Source organism: Podarcis bocagei (genome assembly GCF_964188305.1).
Source record: "Podarcis bocagei genome assembly, chromosome: 10".
Taxonomy (NCBI): Eukaryota; Metazoa; Chordata; class Lepidosauria; order Squamata; family Lacertidae; genus Podarcis; species Podarcis bocagei.
In genome coordinates, this window is record NC_138135.1 from 60,251,457 (window position 1) to 60,274,706 (window position 23,250).

At 41.6% G+C, this 23,250-nt stretch overlaps 1 protein-coding gene across 6 annotated transcripts in view; it reads left to right on the forward strand.

Moving 5' to 3' along the window:
- Nucleotides 1-23,250, forward strand: part of PTPRZ1 (protein tyrosine phosphatase receptor type Z1) — a 117,316-nt gene that overhangs the window by 41,405 nt on the left and 52,661 nt on the right. For all 6 annotated transcript variants that reach the window (XM_081211358.1, XM_081211355.1, XM_081211356.1 and 3 more), the window contains exons 3-6: nucleotides 12,112-12,291; nucleotides 15,330-15,481; nucleotides 17,742-17,837; nucleotides 18,121-18,187. In XM_081211358.1, coding sequence (XP_081067484.1) covers nucleotides 12,112-12,291; nucleotides 15,330-15,481; nucleotides 17,742-17,837; nucleotides 18,121-18,187 — 495 coding nt within the window. The remainder of the gene's footprint in view (nucleotides 1-12,111; nucleotides 12,292-15,329; nucleotides 15,482-17,741; nucleotides 17,838-18,120; nucleotides 18,188-23,250) is intronic.

A 23,250-nucleotide genomic window follows, 5' to 3' on the forward strand; every position in this document is an offset into this window, starting at 1 on the left:
GAAGTAGAATGCAGCCATCATGACTAAGTAGCCATTGGCAACCCTATCCTCCACGAATTTGTCTTGATCTTCTTTTAAAGCATCCCAAATTGGTGCCCATCGCTGTTTCTTGTGGGTGTGGATGAACTACGTGCTGTGTGAACATGTACTTTCTTTTCTCTGTCCTGAACCTTCCTACATTCAGCTTCAATTGGTGTCCGTGAGTTCCAGAGCTATGAGAGAGGGAGAACAAAATGATCCCTTGAAGGGGACCTATTTTGAGGGTGATTAAATGCCTTTCACACCAAGGATATTCTTTTAGGGCTTGAAAATTTATCTTTGGTTTGAAAGGATGCCTGTGCTTTAAGGTTGTTGCAATGATGGGCATGAATTCTGGTTTGTGTTCTGGTGAATGGACCTGAGACAGGCATAGGCTCCCTCAGTTTGATGGTGTTCGAATCTTCTTGCCCTACTTCCCTAGACCCTAAGCACCTTACATCTTCACATCTCTCTGTGTCCCAGAACCCCTGGCAGGAAACTAAAGTGCTGCACATTTAATCGGGGAGCATCCATTTCTTTTTTTTTTTAGCTACCATCTGCCTGTTCCTAAATAAATTATTTTTATGATTATGTTGTAGACTAGCACATTCTCCAAATTACAGAGCAATTGAAATGAAATGTTGAGTGCTAACAAAATGGGTGTTAGACTTGGTGCTGTAAAGGGTGTGTGTCTAAGGAATCGCTCAAATGATTTGGAAACCAGGTTAATCTCGGACTTCCGGAGGCGGCGCGCTCAGCAATGGCGGTCCTCTTCAGTTGCTGAAGAGGGGCTCCGCGGAAAAGGGTCGTGCGCTGCGGCACAGCGACGACCCATCCAGACAAACCACGGGTAGAGTGAGCTCGTGGCCGTGGGGTTCGGCGGGCACCAGAAGCGACCTCGGATACGCAGAAGAGACCCCGTAAGGGGTATCGGAACGTGGAGGGGGTAGCGGTGCTGTGAATCCATCGCTCTTTCCGCGGAAGCGAAGCCGCGCGGCTGCTGCTGATTAGCGCTGACCTTTCTTCCTTCAACAACCGAATTGAAACAACTTACTCGTGAGTAAGAAATCTAAAGTTTACTTGGAAATAATTTGGCGAAATTCGGCTGAAAGCGGGAGACGCTAAAAAGGAAGTCAGTCTTCCGGCTCTGCTTAAAGTGCCAAGCAAAGACTTTTCTAAAGCGGAAGCATCGAAAGGAGCTTAAAAGAAGTTGGAATTTACTTTGCAAACTCGATCTAGACTGCTCAAATCTTAAAAAAAAGTTATAACAGCTTCGTAAGTGGATTAAAACTGTGGTCTCTCTTCTTCCCCACCTGTGGATTACAAAGTTTCGAAACCCGGCTCCCGATCTGCTTGGATATAAGTTGTATCGGACTGCGGTAACTGTATATAAAACACAAAACTAAATCGGGCTACTTTGTATTTGGGAAAAAAAAGGGAACTGTTGCATGCACCTTTGTTAAGAACTATTATTCTCTGCAGTTAAAATTGAATGGAAGATCCCCCTGTTTTGGATGTTATCTAACTTTTATTTTTTCTTTCTCCTTCTTTGTGGGAATTTAATGGTGGAAACTCTTTATCCTTCTCTCCTGAATTTGTTTTTGGGAGCTCCCCCTACTGGATTATAGAATTAATAGTCTCTGAGAACTGCCGGTTTTTTTTTTTCTGGATGTTTACTCTCTCTGGATTGTTTCCCATGGGATTTACAATTTGACCTTGATCCTGGGACAGCTGTGGAATGAGTGGCGCACCAAAAACAAGGGCTGCAAAGAAAGCAAAACAATCTGAACTTGTGCAAACAACTTTGCCTGGACAGCTACGCAGATCGTCTGTTCCAATTGTGACAGGTCTGCAAGAAGGACAAATTATACAACCACCCTTAGGGGAGATGGCTGCTGGAGGGATAGATCCTGTCTCTAAAGAAATATTGGAACAACTGGCAGCATTGAATAAGAAAGCTGACGAACAGGCAGCTAGATTTGATGAACAATCTGCTAAATTCGACCAGGTGACAGCTTCCATTAATAAATTGACAGACCAGGTCACTAAAAATACACAGGCAATAAGCAATATTGAAAAGGCCACAACAGAAAACCGAAAATTAGTTGAAGAAGTAAATACAAAAACAGACGAAAACAAAAAGAGGATAGAGGAATTAAGAGGGGAGGTGAGGCCACTGAGTAGACAGGTAACTGAACAGCAAGCGTACCTGTCCCTGGCAGAATTGAAAAACAGGGAAAATAATCTCAGATTGAGAAATATTCCAGAATCAGAAAAAGAGGACTTGATTGGCTTTTTGACAACAGAAATCTCCAAATTTTGGGGATTGACAGAAGAGAAGGACTTTAAAATAGTCACCGCTTTTAGACTAGGAAGAGTGGTCAAGAAGGATAAACCAAGAGATTGCTTGATCATTTTGAGATCAAAGCAAGAAAAAGACAACATACTCGGCCTACATTTTAAAAATTCTTTGGTGATACAGGGAAAGACGGCAGAAATCTTCAGAGATATACCAAAACAGCTTTTGGATTTAAGAACCACGTATAAAGACCTAGCAAGCCTACTGAGAAACAATAAAATCCCTTATAGGTGGGAATTCCCTCAAGGACTATCTTTTACCTTGAAAGAGAGGAAGGTAAGAATTAGAACAGCGGAGGAGCAAGAAAAGTTCCTAAACGATCACGGGGAGGACCTTCGGAAAGGAGTAGCAGGAGCCTGGCCACCTCCTCCGTTTGGTTTCAACCCGGTTCCACCTCCAGGTGAAGAAGACAAAGGAGACACCCCTACTGACAAATAAATTGATCCAGGATGTCTCTGCAGTTACTCAGTTGGAACATAAATGGCGCGAATTCTCCCGAAAAAAGGAAGAAGATTTTTCACATTTTAAGAAAAGAGCAATTGGACGTCATCTGTCTTCAAGAAACGCATGTGACCAGGCTCCACAGGAGAGTGTTAATTAACAAGAAACTAGGCCAAGAGTTTATTTCATCAGACAAGGTTAAAAAAAGAGGAATAGTGATTTATGCAAAGGAGAACCTGGCACCAAAATTGGTATTTAAAGATGAACAAGGAAGAATTTTGGCGATTGAAATACAATCACAAGGAGAAAAATTTTTGATAGTTGGAATATATGCACCAAATGATGGGAAATCGGAATTTTACAAGAGACTGCACGAGACAATGCTGGATCATATTGACTACACCAACATCATTTTGATGGGAGATATGAATGGGGTAGTCTCTACCTACATGGATAAGTCACAAAACCAAAACCTGAACAAGGATGGCAGACTTCCAAAGACCTTCTTTGAACTTACAGACAATATGGATCTGATTGACATTTGGAGGACAAAGAACCCTCTAGGCATGGAGGGAACTTTCTTCTCTGAGGCCCATCTATCATGGACAAGAATCGACCAAATCTGGATATCAAGAGGACTGGCACCTAAGACAAAAAAAATAGAGACCTGTCCTAAAACCTGCTCCGACCATAATGCTTTGAAAATGGACTTGAGACTTACACCAGCTGGATCCTTCAGATGGAGAATGAATGACTACTTGTTTAGAGACCAGGAGATTGTGAAGAAGGCCCAAAAAACGCTGAAAGACTATTTTGAAATAAACTTGAATACTTCGGTGGAAAAGAAGACAATCTGGGACGCAAGTAAAGCCGTTATGAGAGGGTTCCTGATACAACAGAACACTATCAAAAAGAAGCTCTGGAATGGTAAAAAGGACAAGATTTTGGAAAGAATAAGAGAGGGAGAAAGAAAATTGAGATTAAATCCAAAATCAAAAGAGGTCTTAAGAGAAATAAAATTTTATCAAGCACAATATACAAAATTGATAAACCAAGAAATCGAATGGAAAATTAAACAGATGAAACAAAGATCTTTTGAGTCGGCGAATAAATGTGGGAAGCTGCTGGCATGGCAGCTGAAGAAGAGACAAAAATTGAACTTTGTCACCAATCTGGAGGTTGAAGGAGAATGTATTCAGAAACCAGAAGAAATTAGAAAGTGTTTCCAGAGATACTTTAAAAAGCTGTACACCCAAGGACCACAAGCAGAGATTGAAATAAATAATTTCTTAAAAAGTCATGGCCTGCAAAAGCTAACACAAGACAAACAAACAACCCTGAACTGTAGAATAACACAACAGGAAATTGAAAGAGCCATTCAGAATCTGCAAATAGGCAAATCCCCGGGCCCAGATGGGCTTACCTCCAAATACTACAAGACTCTGATGGAATATTTGACACAACCATTAATGGAGGTATGCAACCAGATCATGGAAGGGAAGGGGGCACCAGAATCGTGGAAAGAAGCATTCATCACTCTGATACCAAAATTGGAATCTGAAAAGACTCAACTCAGAAATTATCGTCCCATCTCACTCCTAAACGTGGATTACAAAATCTTTGCTGATATTTTAGCAAACAGACTGAAAAAAGTTTTGAATGAAGTAATTCATAAGGACCAAGCAGGCTTTCTCCCTGGTAGGCATTTGTCTGATAATACTAGGAATATTATTGATGTTTTGGAGTTACTTCAGACAAATATGAACACAAAAGCAGTCTTGATTTTTATAGATGCGGAGAAGGCCTTCGACAATATATCTTGGAAATTTATGAAGAAAAATTTGGAAGGGATGGGAGTGGGAAGGGCGTTTCAAAATAGTATTGAAGCAATCTATTCAGAACAAAAGGCTAAATTGATAGTAAACAGTGTGGTGACGGAGGAGTTTAAAATTGAAAAAGGGACACGACAGGGGTGCCCCCTATCACCCTTGTTATTTATTTCTGTCCTGGAGGTTTTACTGAACTGGATTAGGAGGGATCAGCTGGTGGAGGGAATACAGGTCGGAGAAAAGCAATACAAACTTAAGGCCTTTGCAGACGATTTGGTTTTGACACTACAGGAGCCAGAAACCAGTACAAAAAGAGCTCTTGAACTAATTTCTGAGTTTGGTCGGGTGGCGGGATTCAAGTTGAACAAACAAAAAACTAAGGTTCTGGCAAAAAACTTGACATCTGCAGAAATAGATGGGTTTCAGAAGGAAACAGAATTAAATGTGGTTACAAAAGTGAAATACCTGGGGGTTAATTTGACTGGGAGAAATTTGAATTTATTTAAGGATAACTATGAAAAATGCTGGTCAGAAATTAAAAAGGACTTGGAAACTTGGTCAAGATTGAAACTTACCTTGTCGGGAAGAATTGCTGCGGTAAAGATGAATGTATTGCCAAGAATGTTGTTCTTGTTTCAAACCCTTCAGATCGTGGACAGAGTGGAATGTTTTGGAAAGTGGCAGAGAGATATTACGAAATTTGTCTGGCAGGGCAAAAAGCCCCGAATAAAATTTAAGATATTAACAGACGCAAAGGAAAGAGGGGGGTTTGCCCTGCCGGACTTAAGATTGTATTATGAAGCTGCATCTCTCTGCTGGATGAAAGACTGGTTTCTGTTGGAAAACACTGATGTCCTAGATCTAGAAGGGCACAGTAATGTGTATGGGTGGCATGCATATCTGTGGTACGACAAGGCAAAGTCTCACAAATTGTTTAAAAGCCATATTGTCAGGAAAGCCTTACTTATTGTCTGGACTAAATACAAGGACTTACTTGAAAGCAAGACCCCGAGGTGGTTATCACCGACGGAGGCCAAGGCCATAAAACTACGTAATATGGGGAGTGGCTGGTTGAGATATTGTGATATAATTGAGAGAGATGGTGATACTTGGAGGTTGCAGAGTTTTGAAAAATTGAAAGGAAAGGTGCGAGACTGGTTTCATTATGCCCAAATTCTAGAGATTTTTAAAAAGGACAAAAAAATTGGTTTCCAGGTGGAGAAATCAAAATTAGAGACAGAACTACTTGAACCTAAGACGAAAGTGCTTTCAAGAATGTATAACTTGTTGCTTGAATGGAATACCCAAGACGAGATAGTTAAATCAGCAATGATAAAATGGGCACAAGACATTGGGTACAACATTATGTCTGAAGACTGGGAAAGGTTGTGGACCACCGGTATGAAATTTACGGCATGTAGTGCCTTAAAGGAAAACATTATGAAAATGGTATACAGGTGGTACATGACCCCAGTCAAACTTGCAAAGATTTATCATTTGTCTGATAATAAATGTTGGAAATGCAAGGAGGCTGAAGGAACTTTTTTTCACCTCTGGTGGACATGCCCGAGGGTGAAGGCTTTTTGGGAAATGATTTATAACGAGTTGAAAAAGGTGTTTAAATACACCTTTTGCAAGAAACCAGAGGCCTTCCTCCTGGGCATTGTGGGCCAGAGAGTGTTAAAAAAAGATAGAACTTTCTTCTTATATGCAACCACAGCAGCAAGGATTCTTATAGCTAAATACTGGAAAGCACAGGAACTACCCACGCTGGAAGAATGGCATTCGCAGCTGATTGACTATATGGAATTAGCCGAAATGACAGGCAGAATCCGAGACCTGGGAGAAGATGCAGTGGAAGAGGACTGGAAAAAATTTAAGGACTATTTACAAAAACATTATAAGTTATATGAATGTTGAGAGTTTGCTAAGTGCTTTGGAAAAACACGCCTCAGTATTGAAATTGGTAAATGATTGAAACTAAGTTTTAAGATTTTGAAACGTATAAATTATGGATTATATAACTAAATGAAAACACAAAAACAACTGAAATAAGGTATTAATTTGCTGTTTATTTTTTATTGTAAAGAAAGCAGGGGATGGAGGACGTGGGGAAGTCTGGTTGATTATGAAAATTGATCTGAAAAAGTGAATTTCTTCTTTTTCTCTATAATTTCTTTTCTTTTCTGTAAAACCGCTTTTGTTGTGTTACTGATGTTGTATTTTTACCCTGGAAAAAAGCAAATAAAAAAAACTATTATAAAAAAAAAGGAAACCAGGTTAATCTCAGAATAAGCTGAGCTCAAATCCTGGTGAAATGGATAAGTGGTTCTGGAGGCACAGGTAGCCTCAGTGACTGGAAGTGCCTTTTCCCGGCTGCAACTGGTGCAAAAGTGATGCAAAGGTCATTCCATGGATGAGGAGAGCATGGCCACAGAGGTTCAGGGATTGGTGTCTTCAAGATTGGATTGCTGCAATGCATCCCCTTATGCTTGATTTGGAAGCAGCAGTTATTGCAAAATGCTGCATCCTGGTTTCTGACAGAAGTCACACCCTGTCAGCATATAACACATCTGGATAGATTTCTGCACTTAGATTGCCCATTTACTACCTGGGCAGGTTCAAGATGTTACAGTTAGTATTAAAAGAAACACCCTCAATGTATTGGGACCAGTTTACCTGCAGGATTTTCCTAGCCCATATGCATCCCCTCAACCACTTCAACCTATGGAACTGACACAAGTACAGGTGCCACATATAACTTGTTCCACGCTTCTAAGAAATCAATCTTTTTAGTGTGGCAGCAACTACACTTTGGTTCTCCCTGCCTACTGACATCAGGCAGGTGCCTTCACTGTATTCTTTTTTATGCCTGCTTAAAACATTTTTGCTTATTCAAGCCTATCCAGGCATGTAGAACTTACAGCAGTCAGAAGTTTAAAAAGAAATTCAAAGTTAGAAAGATATAACTACTGTTGCTTTTACTCTTCTTGAATGTTTCAAAGTGTCTCTTTTTATTGGTTATTTTATATTTTTGAAGCTGTTCAGAGGTTTTCTTACAACCATATTAGATAAATCAGGTTTCGGGTTGTGTGCAATGAACAAGTGAAGTACTTTTCATTATCCCAACCCATGAGTATAGCCAAGTGAGCTTTGTAAATTCACAACTTAGATTCAGGGCAGTGGAGCCAAAGAAAAGGTTGTGAAGAGGAGTTGGATACTCCTTATTTGTTTAAACCAAGCAACATTTTAATTATTCAATTTATCATTCAAATTTGCATTTTAGACGTAACATGTTGCTATGATTTGTATGCTGCATTAATGGCAATAAAAATAGTTAGATCAGTCTATTTCTGCTTTAATGCATATGATTGTGATAGTTTTAGCTATTTGTTATGGTTGTGCAAATGATGTATAGGAAAATACTATACTTTGTTTATCTAGATGCTCAGTTCTGCCAGCTGCTGTGACAGTCAGAAGTAGGGATTTATTTAATTTTTTTAAGTATTTCAACTGCTGTCCATGCTTCCTGGCACATGCACCACTTGATTAATTCATCATAGCTGGAAGTCTTAGCTCTTTCATGAGTAGCACCTTTTGAAACACTTTTCTTTCATCCTTCCTGGAATTTGGTGACAGTATGCAAAGATCAGCAGTTCTGTCATATGCTGCAGGGCAACAGAAAGACTTTGTGCTTTTCCATTAGTCATTAGTCTTGCCCTCTTTGAAATCTGAATATTCTGAAATTGTGCTAGCTTCTCTGTTAGATACAAAATTGCATATTGATGCGCCTGGCCACCTTTTCATCCTTTCTGTTCATAGTTTTGTTGGGGTTTTTTTTTTGCAAATGAATTGCTTCTCATCTCTTTTTCCAGCTGAATCAATGCAGCTCTCCATGTGTTGCCTTTCAGTTAGGTCTACTATTTTCTGTGCATGTACATGAGCAAATGATTTGGAGTGCTCAGATATCTTCTTTTGGAGTGGTTTAAACTGCGCTTTCCTTGAAGTTCCATTGTACTCAACAGAACTTGCACACCATTAATCTGAAACATTGTGTTTTCAGTGTTCCTAAATGCTTTCCTTTGGAGCCACCAAAACAACTTCTCGGTTTTCTTCCTGAGCACCTTCTTCAGACTGACCTTAGGAGCCAATCCTCAGCGGCTGACTTACCTCCTTTCACTCTGAATAGCTCAAATCAGCAGAAAGGGTGAGAAGACTCCTTTCTCAATAGCTAAAAAGCTGACCCTTTGTGCTGTTTGGGCTCCTCCAGGATGCAGGAGACAGGCACCTTGGAGAAATAGTAGCAGGCATTTTGCCTCCTGTAACCCCAGACCACTACACCTCTGGGGCAGGCAAGGCAGGCAGCCACTAGTCTCCTATCACAAGCACACACCCCAAACCTCTGTTGTCTTCATTCCAGGTAACACTAATTCTTCCCTGTGCCTCTTTTCCTGGAACTATGAGGCATGGAACAATTGCCACAGAAAAGAGGAGTGAACATTACATTTTGTTGGAAAGGTCTGGGGCCCTGCCTTGTAGCCAACAGCAATCTGAAGACAAAATAGTGAAGAGAAAAATTAGTCCCTAAATGAATGGTGCAACAAGACTTTTTAAAGTGTTGGCCCTTGCTGGGAGGGTGATCAGTTCAGGCAGTGAAATGAGCAAACTTAGTTCAGAATTGTCCCTGGCACAATCTTAGTTGCCAATGATGTAGAGCATAAAGTGGGGTTGATGTTTGACATAGAAGTTTGGCATGTTGGCAACAAGTAGCTGTTTTCAGTCTTTCTATAACTTATTAACATACCTCAATGACATTTTTAATGACACTTTTAACATGGTTTCACTTCCAAATACTAACCAGGTCTGACCCTACTTAGCTTCTGAAATCAGACTAGGTTGGGCGTGTTCAGGGTAGTATGGCCGTAGACCCCTTTTAACATTGCTGAAATAAACTTAATTGCTTATTTAATCAATATATATTTATTGCACAGTAAAAAGCGCTATTTTAAAAATCCAGATCTACAGTATAGTCAACTCACTTCGAAAAAACATTAAAACAGCAAGCAATAATTATCACCTCTCCAATCTAATAGCTCATCATTCAGAACTTATGGCTGAATCTTAGCTTTGACCAATGTTATATTTATGTCACTCTTCCAAAGAGCAGCATGATTTTTTCTGACCAATTGACTGTTCACAATGATCTGGAATCTTTAATTAGTGACAGCTGGATTTATTTCTCAGTTGAGGTTAAAGGTAAGAGATGCTGAAATGCTATATCCAACTTAAAATTTTCTGTTTTAATTTTAAAGATGGAATATGGCTACTGATATAATAGTTTTGAACTGCAGTGGTACTTCAGTGCACTTATAACCTAAGGACACAATCTGGAATGTAATAATCTGGAATGTAATAAATCATAGTTTAAGCCCATAAAAATGAATGGGATTTGGCAATCTAGAATATTTTATTATTTCCTAAATAGTAACTGTTTCTTGTGTTATTTGTTCCACAGTAATTTGACTTCATTTTTTTTACCATTTTTGTTTTAATAGTAACAACTTTGCTGGGGTTTTGGGTCAGTTACCCACAGTCTGTGGATAGCAGCATTCCCTTCCCCTCCATCCTGTCCCTTGTCCCTCACTCTCAGACCACTGAGGGTCCTTTACCTTCCCCTGGCGACTCACCTCCCTGTTTCACCCGAAGGCAAGCACTCCTCCTGCGAGTACTCAGGTCTCTCCTTCTCTCAGACCTTAGTCTCTGCATCTCGGGAGACGTCGGTGGGTTACTAGACCCAGAGGCCGCCTCAGCCTCTCCTAACCCAACTGGTAGTGGAGCAGCTGTAAGTGATTGCCCAGAAGACAACGAGGTAATCCCCGCATCTGGAGCCAGGGCAGGCTCAGGCCCCTGACTCGGCCCAGCTGCTGCTTGTTGCAGGGGAACCTGTGCAAACTAGGACTTTTCAGAATCAGGCCCCAGACTTAGTTCAGATGATGCCTGGGGCAAAGGATCTGGTGCAGACTGAGACTCCTCTGGTTCCAAGTCTGAGCCCGAGTCCTAGGCCATCACATTTGTTCACCCTCATGCAGATGACAGGCACTTGTTTAGAACTGAGACAGCTTTCTTGGATTTAGCTGGAAAGGAGAAATATTGTGTCTGGCAAGGAAAAGCTCTGGCTTGTTGGAGGGTGAATGATAACCAGCTACAATAGGAAAGGTACTGACTAGAACAGGCATGGCCTAACTTGGCCCTCCAGATGTTTTGGGACTACAATTCCCATCATCCCTAGCTGTCAGGGATGATGGAAATTGTAGTCAGCAAACATCTGGAGGGTGAAGTTTGGCCGTGTCTGGACCAGAAGGACAGCTGGGGGCACTTGTATGAATCATTCAAACCAGATATCGGTAACAGTACAGAAAGGCTCCTGCCTTATTACAAGGCTAATATCTGCAACATCAGAGTCTTTTTCAGCAATATAGAGATAATTGGTTCTAATGAGCAATGTAAATTTTAGGCAATCAACCCATGTGAAATTGACCATTCCCTTCCATAAAGTGCAATTTTTCATTTCACAAAAGAGAAGGAATGTGTTTCCTTAAATTGGTTGCTGACAGATTACCATTTTCACATGGAGAAGATGTGTGAGCAGTTATTTGCAGGAGTTGTGGATATTTTCTTGAAGCTATTATAAACATTCGGACTGATACATTTAGCCAAATAACAGCTCTTATCCCTGCATCAATGCTATTGCCATGGATGCAGTGACTGCAGAAAGCCATGTTAAGCCATGTTACCCCACAGCAAACATTCCTCCCCCCCTTTTCATTTTTTGCCATTTAAGACATTTGAAAAAGACACACGGTGTAACACCATATGCAACATTCACAAAACTCTTGTCATTTTTGTGTTTTTATATTGTAAAACTCCCTGCAATCCTCGGATGAACGGCAGAATGATGATGATAATGATGATGATGGTGTTCAGAGGTGTTTCAAAATTAAAATATTCCTCTTGGAAACCTGGGGCCCAAGCCCTGTACTCTCAGCAAGTAAATCCGAAAGAAATCCCACAGAACTGCTAATTAGCTGTTACCATTCCAGATGTTCATTTGCATGCTTGTCTTGAACCACAAGTCAACCTGCAGAATTAAAGGCAGAAACAAGGAGTTCAAGCATTCTAGGCTAGAAGCTCTTCGTGTTAGCTTCACACATGAAGCACGTTTTTGATGCGGTAGAGCATTCATATGTGCTATTCTACCACAGATGCTTTGAGATGATTGAGCCTTGTAAGGCTCTTATGCACTGAATAGGGGATAAAATTGGTCTATAATGTAACTAGGTTTTCCTGAATGGGCATTGATGCACAATGTATTGTAAACAGTGATTTGTTGTTGCTTTCATATAAAACCCAGTGCTTTCATACAAGTTTATTTAGATTGCTTACCTGTATTGTTTTGATGTTTAGGAGCATTAAATCAAACAAACTGGGGGAAGAAACATCCAGCTTGCAATGGTGCCAAGCAATCGCCTATTAATATTGATGAGGATCTAACTCGAGTAAATGTGAATCTTAAGGAGCTGAAATTCCAAGGCTGGGAAAAAGAATCCGCAGAAGAAACTTTAATCTACAATACAGGCAAAACAGGTACAAATTTCACATCTCCTTTTTTTGATTTATTTAATGTTTTGATTTAACCTTTTGCACTTAAGTATTTTAAAACCTCTTGTTTCGTTTTCTTTCTTCTAATCATCTTCAAGTTTGGGTTTTTGCAATTACGAGGAAGACAGCTGGCAGTAAGATTCAAGCATCAAGTCAAGAGGACTCAAAGGGAAATTATATGCATTGACAAAAATAGCCCTAGAAATAGCATAATTACTGTAATCCATTAATGCGTGCTTACTGAAAATAAAGATTTAAGTATTTTCCACATAATAATTATTGACTGTTAATACCTACACTTGATATGCTGCTATGCTAATGTTTTCACAACTACACAGCTAGTGTTTTCAAAGAGCAATTTATAAAAGCTATTATGTTTGAGCAATCATTTTATAAGAACCCCTCACTTATGTGTAGGACTGGAATTTCAAAGAGAAGCCATTACTAATTGAGCAGCTGCTGCCAGCTACAAAGGTTTACACATAGGTTTACTATGGAAAAGCGCTAGTGAACCACCTGAATCGAGATCTGGAGGAGGCTGTCTACTGCAGTTTGCTGTCTGTCTGAATGTGCAGTGTATCATTCCTCTAGATTTTCCAGGAGAGTTGTGATATCTTGCACAGTCTTGGATATAAATAAATTTCCCTGCATGCTATATAAAGGGGGCTTTGAACTGTTTCTCAGGCAGCAATTTCCATGCTGCATTACCTGATAACACATCACATTGGAAACTGAAAGGTATTTCCAAAACAATTTGTAGAATGCCATTGGGGTTCTGTTGATTGAAGGACAAAAATCGAAAGTCCTCCTGGGCATGCTTCAGCTATTGGGTGCACCAAAAAATATCTCTTGATCCCAGAAACAGAATTCCTTACATTTATGTTAATACTGCTTTTAATAGTTAAACTTTTGATAGATTGACTCAATGTATTTAAGGCACATCCACCACACATTTAAAGGACATGACTTTCCCCAAAGCTTCCTGCAATTTGTTAAGGTTGACTAGAAAGTCTAGCTCAGTGAGTTCCTCATATTCTTTGGGGGAAGTCATGTGCTTTGGATGCGCTTTGAATGTATAGTCATACCTTGGATCTCAAATGCCTTGGTTCCCGAACAAATCGGCTCCCTAACAATCGAAACCTGGAAGTGAGTGTTTTCAAATGGTTTTCAAACGTTCTCTTGGAACCCGAACGTCCGTTGCAGGTTCTGCAGGTTCCGAATGGCAGCAGGAGCTTCCTGTAGCCAATCAGAAGCCGCATTTTAGTTTCCAAACGTTTTGGAAGTCGAACGGACTTCCAGAACGGATTCTGTTTGACTTCCAAGGTACGAGAGTATGTTGGTGATCTGTCTGCATTTTACAGTGCTAAATTGTTTTCTCTTCCATCCTACAAGAATACTATGTGAAACTATATAACTATGAAACAGTGGCATTTGGATTGTTTTTCCTCTTAGAGGGATTTCCAAACAACTTTTGAAAAAAGAAACAATAAATTTGTGCTGTTGCTCATATTTATATTTGCTGGTGGGTGAAATATTCTTGAGATCTCCTTTAGTTTTCCATTTGAGAGCTCAAAATAGTTAGAAAGAACCGTAAAAGAACCAGAACCAGTAAAGCAAAGGATTGCACTCATGTAGATACCAGCATTCCTGTTTCAGCACACAGGGAAAGTCTGTATGTGGTGCATGATCACACAGGCATTTCTTTGGTGATGGAAAGGATGAAAGTAAAATTATTGCTCTACCTTGAGCTTCATCTTAAGACTCTTGGTCCATCATCAAGCTGTTAGCACTAGAATTCTGTAATTACAGCAATGAATTTTCTCATTCTGCCTCCTGGAGATGCTAGAATATTCACAGTCCGCAATAGAATCAACATTTATTAGGTTCGATCAAGGCAAGCAAGGTGGTCCTAACAATGTTGACTTATAATTAAATCATATTGAATTCAATGGAGCTTACTCCCAGGTAAAGTGGGGTTTGCAGCCTAAGTTAGTTGAACTTAGCTCTCATTGCATCCATGGAATATATTGAAAATGACTTTAAGCGCAATCCAATTCTTGGCTACTGTCTGGCAGGAACTGAGAGAGCAGCAGGACTACCACAACGTTCCCACCACACGTCTACTGGGGCAGAAAGTTGGGAAGCAGGAAATAGCTTCACTGGCTTGGAGCTGGTGCAGCTATTGCACTTGGAATTGGCCTGAAGTTGTCACATGATGGTAGTGAGGCTGGCTCAGGATCCAACAGATCACAAGCCAGCTCAAACCCTCCCTGCCCTGTAATGTTCTGTTTCAGGGCTCTCTTTTATCTGCCACCACCAGGCATCCTGTGGATTGCAAGAGAACGTTCCATGATGATGGAATGACATCATCAGGAATTCTCAGGCAGAGTCTAGTTCAGGGGAAGGACAATAATGCTCAGTCCAGCCTGGTGCAATGGGAGGTTGGATTGTTTCCTTAGTTCCTGCTGAAGTCAATGGGGCTTAAGTCGCATTAACTTAGGAACCAACTCACAGCACTGAGCTTTCATTTATACCCAGGGCTGGCCCAAGACATTTTAGCACCTAAGGCAAAGCACAAATTGGCACCACCCGCTCCCTGCCAGGGAAAAAAGTGTGAGTTTGCATCTACATTAGAAACAAGGATGGAATAAAGATCTGAATCAGGATCTGTCGTCCTGTGAATCCTGCTGCCCGAAGCAGTCACCTCACCTTGCTTCATGGTTGGGCTGGCCCTGTTTATACCAGGCTTCACCAACCTGGTGTCCTCCATGTGTTTTGAACTACAAGTCCCAACAGCCCCAGACAGCACATGCTGATGAAACTTGCAGTCCCAAACATCTGAAGTGCACCAAGTTGATGCAGGCTGGTTATAATGAGAACTTTAAAATGTTGGGGTATTATTATTATTATTATTATTATTATTATTATTATTATTATTATTCTAACACTGATATGTTTGAATTGAAAAGCTGTTGCGTTTTCCTCTTTAATATGCATAATAACAACTCCTTTTCTCTTTTTAGTGGAAATTAATCTGGCAAATGATTACTATGTAATTGGAGGAGGCTTAGAAGCTGTATTTAAAGCAAGCAAAATAATGTTTCACTGGGGAAAATGCAATATATCTCATGATGGATCTGAACATAGCATAGATGGACAAAAGTATCCTCTTGAGGTAATGAACACATTGAAATTTTGTACAGTAAGCTGTTAAGAAATACCAGGATATTTGTGGCACTTTCATGTGTACAGAAGGCATTAAAAAGTGCAATAGCCACATATAGGGCTGGCTATTAAACATGCAGCAGTGATCATTGAAGTTCTTTGTGCACATGTATGTATTTATCTAAACAACTTATATACCGCTTAAGTACAATTGTTTACAAGTTGTGTACAGGAAATACAATATAGAAAAGGTAAAAATCAGCTAATACTACAAAAAAACCAGACTTCTATTTAAATGCCTGCTGGAATTTTTTTAAAAAAGTATTCAGTAGGCACTTGAAGTTCAGTACAGATGGAGCCTGTCTGACCTGAACAGGATGGGAGTTCCATAAAACTGTCATCTGTTACTTTCTTTCTCCTTTGCCATACTGAAAGATCATTTCCCATGGTGGTTTATGCTTTCAGAATTCACAATATCGGTTATAAGGACCCACCCTAGCCCCACCATAAAGCTGGCTGGGGGGGGGCCTTAGGAAGTAGTGTGCCAGTACTGCTCTGCCAACAGAGATAGAGATGCACCAGCAAGGTGACTCTTTAGTTGCCGGATGTCCTGCAACACTGTGGAATTTATCCCTCTTGTAGATGTTTTGGAAGTGGAGCAGGAATCTCCTCAAAGCCTGTCTTGGTCTTCTAAAATACGTCGTATACTCAATGTAGCCAATACATTGGTGTAAGGATAATACACACTAGCTTTCGTTTCAGTCAAGGAGGAAGCATTTTGCTTCCACAGAGGTTTACATAAATTGCTTCCTCCCTTGAATGGACAGTCCTCCCTTGAGGACAGGAAAAACCTTCGTCTCTTCACTTAATGAGGAACAAGAAAAGTTAATCACCTATAACTTTGATCCCCTAGCAGTAGTGTATTTCTGAAGCTAGTCTTCATGACTACCGTATCTTTCCTTGCCCTGTTTTTTCTTTCCTATGGTATTCCATTTCTCCCCCAGAGTATTTGTAATTGGCAGCTCTTTTAATGTTATGCCATAGAGTACTTTCTTGAACAGTGACAGGTTTGCTGGCTGCATAGTTGATATGGCAAAGGCAGAAACCAGACAGTTTCTACCAGAAATGTTTCAGATGGCCTTTACATTATTTAGGGGTCAATTAAAACTTGGCATGTACTTCAGTTTCCCCCCGACTGGAATGTAAAATACCCACATTTAAATTGCCAGGTTTCTGTGCAATAAATATGGAAGCAGGCATGTGATGCTTTCCCATTCACTGTTTTCAGTGTTTCAGTGTTTAATGAATGGACACAAGGTCCACAAATCTGTTTTTGCCATCAGCATTCCCCATCTCCTAATAGTGCATTTGAAATTATGCTCCACTTGAAGCACCTCCAGATCCCAACACAATTGTAGCAATGACCCCAGCTGTCTTCTCCTTAGCTGGGAAAGAAGATGGGAGACCTTTGGAAAGCAATGCAACTGGCAAATTGATTTGTGGACCACTGTAGGCAAACTCAGCCACAGAGACATGCATTTGCTGTTTTCATAATTAAGAATGCTTTATGAGTATTTTTCCATTTTAACTTGCATGCATTTTGTATTTGAGTTTAATGTGTATACTGGCAGTAGCGGAGGAAGCTGCTCGGGCACCTGGGGTGGCGTGCCCAGGGGCAGGGCGAGCCGCCCATTGGGATGGGGCACACCACGGGGCCTTCGGAGTCTGCCTGCCTCCTCCCATTCAGCCGCCCTACAGCTGGGGGGGGGAGGGGGAGGCAGCAGGCGGACTGTTTGGGCAGCACAGAGCCTGCGTACACCCAAGCCACTGTGTCTCTCCCAGGAGAGACACATGGCTCGGGCACACTGCAGGCCCCGTAGCGAGTGCTGCCTGGCATTTTGTCACACACACCCCAGTGGTGACACCCGGGGTGGCCCGCACCTACCGCAGCCCCCTTCCTCCGCCCCTGTGTACTGGTACAATCTAGTTCACCTGAGGCCTTGAGTTAGCTCATGTTTATTTGCCACATCACATCTATTTCTGATTGCCTCCTCTGTTGGCTGAGACAGATCCCATTGACTTCCCATCCTGTTTTGCAGAGTTTGATAATATTTTATTAGGTATAAGATAGGTTTCCAAGCAGTGTTTAGCTATCTTTGAACAGGGCTGAGTCTCAAAAGCTTTTATCTGAAGTTTAATACACATATCTGATATTATTGATGTTTGAGAGGGAGAAAACACCTAAATTGTTGTTATTATTCTTTTTACAGATGCAAATATACTGTTATGATTCAAATCAGTTTGTGGATTTAGATAAGGCAATTGAAGGAAATGGGAAATTAAGAGCTTTATCTATTTTATTTGAGGTAATCATCATTTTGCATATTGTTCATCTTAACTCAGAAATGTAATCATTTCCATCTTAAAGGTAAGCATTGTATTTTGTGCATGTCTTATTGCTAATTAATCTTCCATGAGGAAAAGCAAGCCTTATCCACTGAAATATTTTAGCATTCGGTTTTGTGTGTGTGTGTGTGCACATATGCATCAATACTAATATAAATATACTACTTTATAATTCAAGATATAACAAATTAATAAAGGTGTAGACTTGACTTAAGAATAAATCATGCAATATTTCTTCAACAGGTTGGTCTGGAAGATAATACGGATTACAATTCAATTATCGATGGAGTGGCCAGTGTTAGTCGCTTTGGTGAGTTAGTGGTGTAACATATGCACAATTATTCATTTGAATACACTGACAGTGCAATCCTACACATGTCTACTCAGGAGTAAGGTCCATTGAATTAATGTTAAGTGGGTACAGGGTTGCCCTAGAGGTGATGTGAATTTATGAAGTCTAGATATACCACATTTGAAACTGAATCAATATGCGTACTGATTCTTATAGCCTTTCATAAATAGACCTGTAAGGGCCGGGAAGGGGCATTGGGAGCTGATTTACCAGGCATAGGTGCAGAGCCTCTCTGCTGCCACCAACTGAAATGAACAGTCTCATTCACTTCAGCTGAGGAAGTGAATTTGTCTGCACATGCATTCCATTGCATTTCCAGATGAGCTTCTGAACTTGAAGTAAATGGAGATGCCCACATACTTATGAGATCCAAATCTTTTAATAGCTGGGTGCTATGTGTACTGTGTTTAAATTAATGATAAGGCAGCCATTAATTTTACTTGTTTTAGGATTTCTGAACTAAGCCCTTTTTAGGGAAGTTTATAAATTTTGGACTGCTCTACTACAGTGTAATGGGCTGTGGGTGGCGCTGTGGGTTAAACCACAGAGCCTAGGACTTGCTGATCAGAAGGTTGGCGGTTCGAATCCCCGCAACGGGGTGAGCTCCCGTTGCTCAATCCCTGCTCCTGCAAACCTGGCAGTTTGAAAGCATGTCAAAGTGCAAGTAGATAAATAGGTACCACTCCGGCAGGAAGGTAAACGGCGTTTCCGTGCGCTGCTCTGGTTCGCCAGAAGCAGTTTAGTCATGACCCGGAAGCTGTACGCCGGCTCCCTTGGCCAATAAAGCAAGATGAGCGCCTCAACCCCAGAGTCGGCCACTACTGGACCTAATTGTCAGGGGTCCCTTTACACTGTAGTAGTGTATCCCTATAGTCAGCATCTAAAGAGGAGGAGTGCCATTGCTGATGGATTGCCTTCTAGTTACAACATGGAGTGAGCCTTTCCTGCATTGGCTCCAATGCCTTTGGTACACCCAAGAAGCATCAACAGTGACATGTTGTCATTCCTTTTTTGTTTTTGTTTTGGCATTTCCTGACCATTAGGTGTTAAGACTGCACTGTTCTGTATTTTAATTCAGGATTTTTATTGTGATAATTCTATGATTCTATCAGTATGCATTTTGTTTTATTTGTATTTTGGCTTTGTGGCATTATGTTTTCTTATTTTGTGAAACACTTAGTCTTTTATATATTAAGCAGTCTGCAAATTAACCAAATCAATAAAAATATAACTATTGTGTGCTCTTGTTCAGTTCAGAAAACAAAGATTCAAGCACTTTGCCCTCCTTTTATGGACTGAAAACAAAAGTGGCTCAGAGCTGTGTAAGACTGATTTCTTTGTGCCATTGATACATTCAGTTTCACAGTCCAGAAAGTGAAACCGGATACTGTTTTTCTGAGCCGTAAACTTCTTTTAATAAATACGAGTCATTTTGTCAGTCTTGCGATGGTGGCAAACTGGACAAACTCTGGAGAGGATTTCTATCAATCTTTTGCGAAGTGAACATTATCTATCAGAACACACATTTTAGTTTGATACATGTATGGAAGTGTCTAACATGATGACAAAACACTGCAACTTAGTGGAAGCATTTTTGCTCAGCTCTGCTGACAGAGTTCAGTGCCATTATATAAGAACAAAGAAGGTACTATTGAAATCTTACTTCAGGAAAGTTCCTGTGATTCCCGTGTTTGGGAAAGATCCAAGCAGCCAATAACAAAATATTAATACATTTTACAAAGAGATTCATTCAAGAAGATTATAATAATAAGAATATTAAAAGAATGTCTTTGGCAACATGAATCGTTGGGAAGGGGTGTAGTCAGATTTCTTGTTCTTAAAGAAGGAATTCTCTTTAATTCCCATTCCCTGTGGAATTGCAGCAGGGCAGCAGTTGCCACCAAGCAAAGCTGTGATAAAGGGGGCAGCTGCCTGCTCCTTCCATCTAGCTTCAGTTTGATGGGAGAGGCTGTTCCCTGCCAGGTAAATGTTCAGGAGGCTCCAGGAGCCAATCGGATGCAAGCAGAGGGGTGCAACCTTAGAGCGGACCTGAGTGAAGACTTCATCCCTCTGGTCTGCTCCCTACCTATATGGACCAGGCACACTGAGAAAGAAGCACCTCGATCTCCACTGGATTCCCACCCATCCACCCTTTGTTCTAGTGGCAGAATAAGTGGCCTCGTGATAAATAAGCTATGGAGATAATCGGTCCCCATGTTCAGGGCCAGGGACAAGTTTTCCTTGAAGACTAATTGGGCCTACCTCATAGCAATCTTCCCAACTTTTGGGCAAATAAGGCACTGAGTTGAATCCTTAGTCCAGGCAGGCAGGGGGTGCCCCCACTGCTGCCCCACTATAATGGGGTATCCCCTTTAAAGGAACCTTGGCACCTCCTGCCAGTGATCAGAGAGAGTTGCTCAGATTTTGTGCATGTCATATGGTGATGCCTGGCAATGGTCAACCCTTACTGTCCATCAGCCAGCAGGGAGGTTGGTTGATTTTCGGATACACACCCAATGTCTATGCCAAAACCTCCTCATATCTATAATCAATGAAAGTTGTGGCCTTATTTGATTCCAGTATTGGGCACCCCTTCCCCATGACTCCACTGTGCAGGGGCCCACAAATGAATTCTCTTTCTGCATCCAGTAGCCTCCAGTTCGAACTACCAATAAAGGCAGCCTAGCTGAGGAATACCCTTTAAGCCAGGCTTCCTCAAACTTGGCCCTCCAGATGTTTTTGGCCTACAACTCCCATGATCCCGAGCTAGCAGGCTCAGTGGTCAGGGATGATGGGAATTGTAGCCTCAAAACATCTGGAGGGCCGAGTTTGAGGAAGCCTGCTTTTAAGCCCTAGTCCTGCCCTAGCTAATATCCTAGGAAAGAAAGACTCTCTGCAGCTGCTGCTGCATACTTTTCTTGCAGCAGTGCTTCCTAGCATTTCCTGGGAAGAGATGAGACTGCTCTCCCATCTTTTTTCCTTGCTCTCTGCCATCAGCTGGTTTATTTTATTGCCATAGGGTTGAAAGTTATTGTGCATAACTTTATACTCACTTGACATTGACTTAATTTGATGAAGCTGTCACAACTGTGGAGTGCCGCAGGGCGCAATTCTCTCCCCAATGCTTTTTAACATCTTTATGCGCCCCCTTGCTCAGATTATCCGGAGCTTTGGGCTGGGCTGTCATCAATATGCTGATGACACTCAGCTCTATCTACTGATGGATGGCCACACCAACTCGGCCCCCTACACACTGACCAGATGCTTGGAAGCTGTGGCTGGATGGTTTCGTGGGAGCCGATTGAAACTAAATCCTTCAAAGACAGAGGTCCTATGGCTAGGTCGGGATAGCATGGGGATGAGGGACCAACTCCCTTCTCTTGCGGGGGCCCAATTAGTGCCATTACCTTCCGTTAAGAGTTTGGGTGTAATCCTTGACGCCTCCCTTTCCATGGAGGCGCAAGTCACAGCAACAGCCAAGGCGACATTTTTCCACCTTCGCCGCATCAAGCAGTTGGTCCCTTACCTTTCCCGCCCCGACCTGGCCACAGTGATCCATGCGACAGTCATCTCCAGGCTTGACTACTGTAACTCGCTCTACGCGGGGCTGCCCTTGAAGCTGTCCCAGAAACTCCAGCGGGTACAGAATGCTGCAGCGAGGCTCCTCACAGGGTCTCTGCCATGGGAGCATATTCATCCAGTGCTTTTCAAGCTGCACTGGCTCCCGGTGGAGTACAGGGTCAGATTTAAGGTGCTGCCTTTGACCTTTAAAGCCCTTCACGGCCTAGGACCCTCGTACCTACGGGACCGCCTCGCCTGGTATGCCCCACGGAGAGCCTCAAGGTCCATAAATAACAACACCCTAGTGGTCCCAGGCCCTAAGGAAGTTAGATTGGCTTCAACCAGAGCCAGGGCCTTTTCAGCACTGGCCCCAACTTGGTGGAACGCTCTGTCTCATGAGACCAGGGCCCTGCAGGATCTGATCTCTTTCCGCAGGGCCTGTAAGACAGAGTTGTTCCGCCTGGCCTTTGGATTGGAGCCAATTTGATTCCCTCCGCCCCCTTTTTCTTTTTTCTTTTCCTTCTCCTGCAATGAGGCTCCATTTTAATATTTTAATGTTCCATTATTTTAATGTTGTATTTTATTTTGTTTTTAAGTTGTAATCACTCATCTTGTTTTTATTATTGCTTGTAAGCCGCTCTGAGCCCGGCCTTGGCTGGGGAGGGCGGGGTATAAATAAAAAATTATTATTATTATTATTATTAACTGTAAGTTCTTATGATAATATTTAAAGTATGGAGCTTATGAAAGCAATCTTAAGATATCAGAAAGACAGCTATGATGGAAGAAGGAAGGTAGCTATTATTCGAAGCCTCTGAATTTAAAACTAAATACTGCAGGCAGCACAGATTTGGGTTTAATGTTCAGAAGAACATTCCAGCTACAAAACCAGCTGAACAAAGTTGTGACATTTCCACTACAGGCCTTAGAACTGATGTTAGTAAATTACTTGGGTTGCTGGTCATTGTTGTTGACATCCGTCAATGTCTCGAGAGACAATGCCGTGCGCCTCCATGGGTGAAGTCAAACTGCTATGTTAACAGCACCAAAGTGACACAAACCTAGGGCACAAACCTGGACAATTTGTATGGAGGTCCTGGGCTGCTCATTCAACAAGACCCCCTCCCCACTCAGCCTTGGTAATGTGGCCCAAAGAAAGCAGAGCAATGCATCTGGCACCAGCTGGGCTGCAGGAGTGGCCGGAAGGAGGCACACAAGGCATCATTCAAACGTCTTAGGGACTCCACTTTGGATTTGTGTAGTGTATACTCCTTAGCCTTTTCTTCTTCCAAAGATATCCTGCAGGGCAGCAGAGAGCTTTAGGTTCAGAGTCTTCCTTCTCCTAGATGGGCTGCTGGCAACTGTGTAAAATATAAGAATTGACAGCAGAACCCAGGGACTGGGAACAGTATCTAAAGGGCATTTTTCACACATGCATAATTACTGTCATGCTTGGCTAT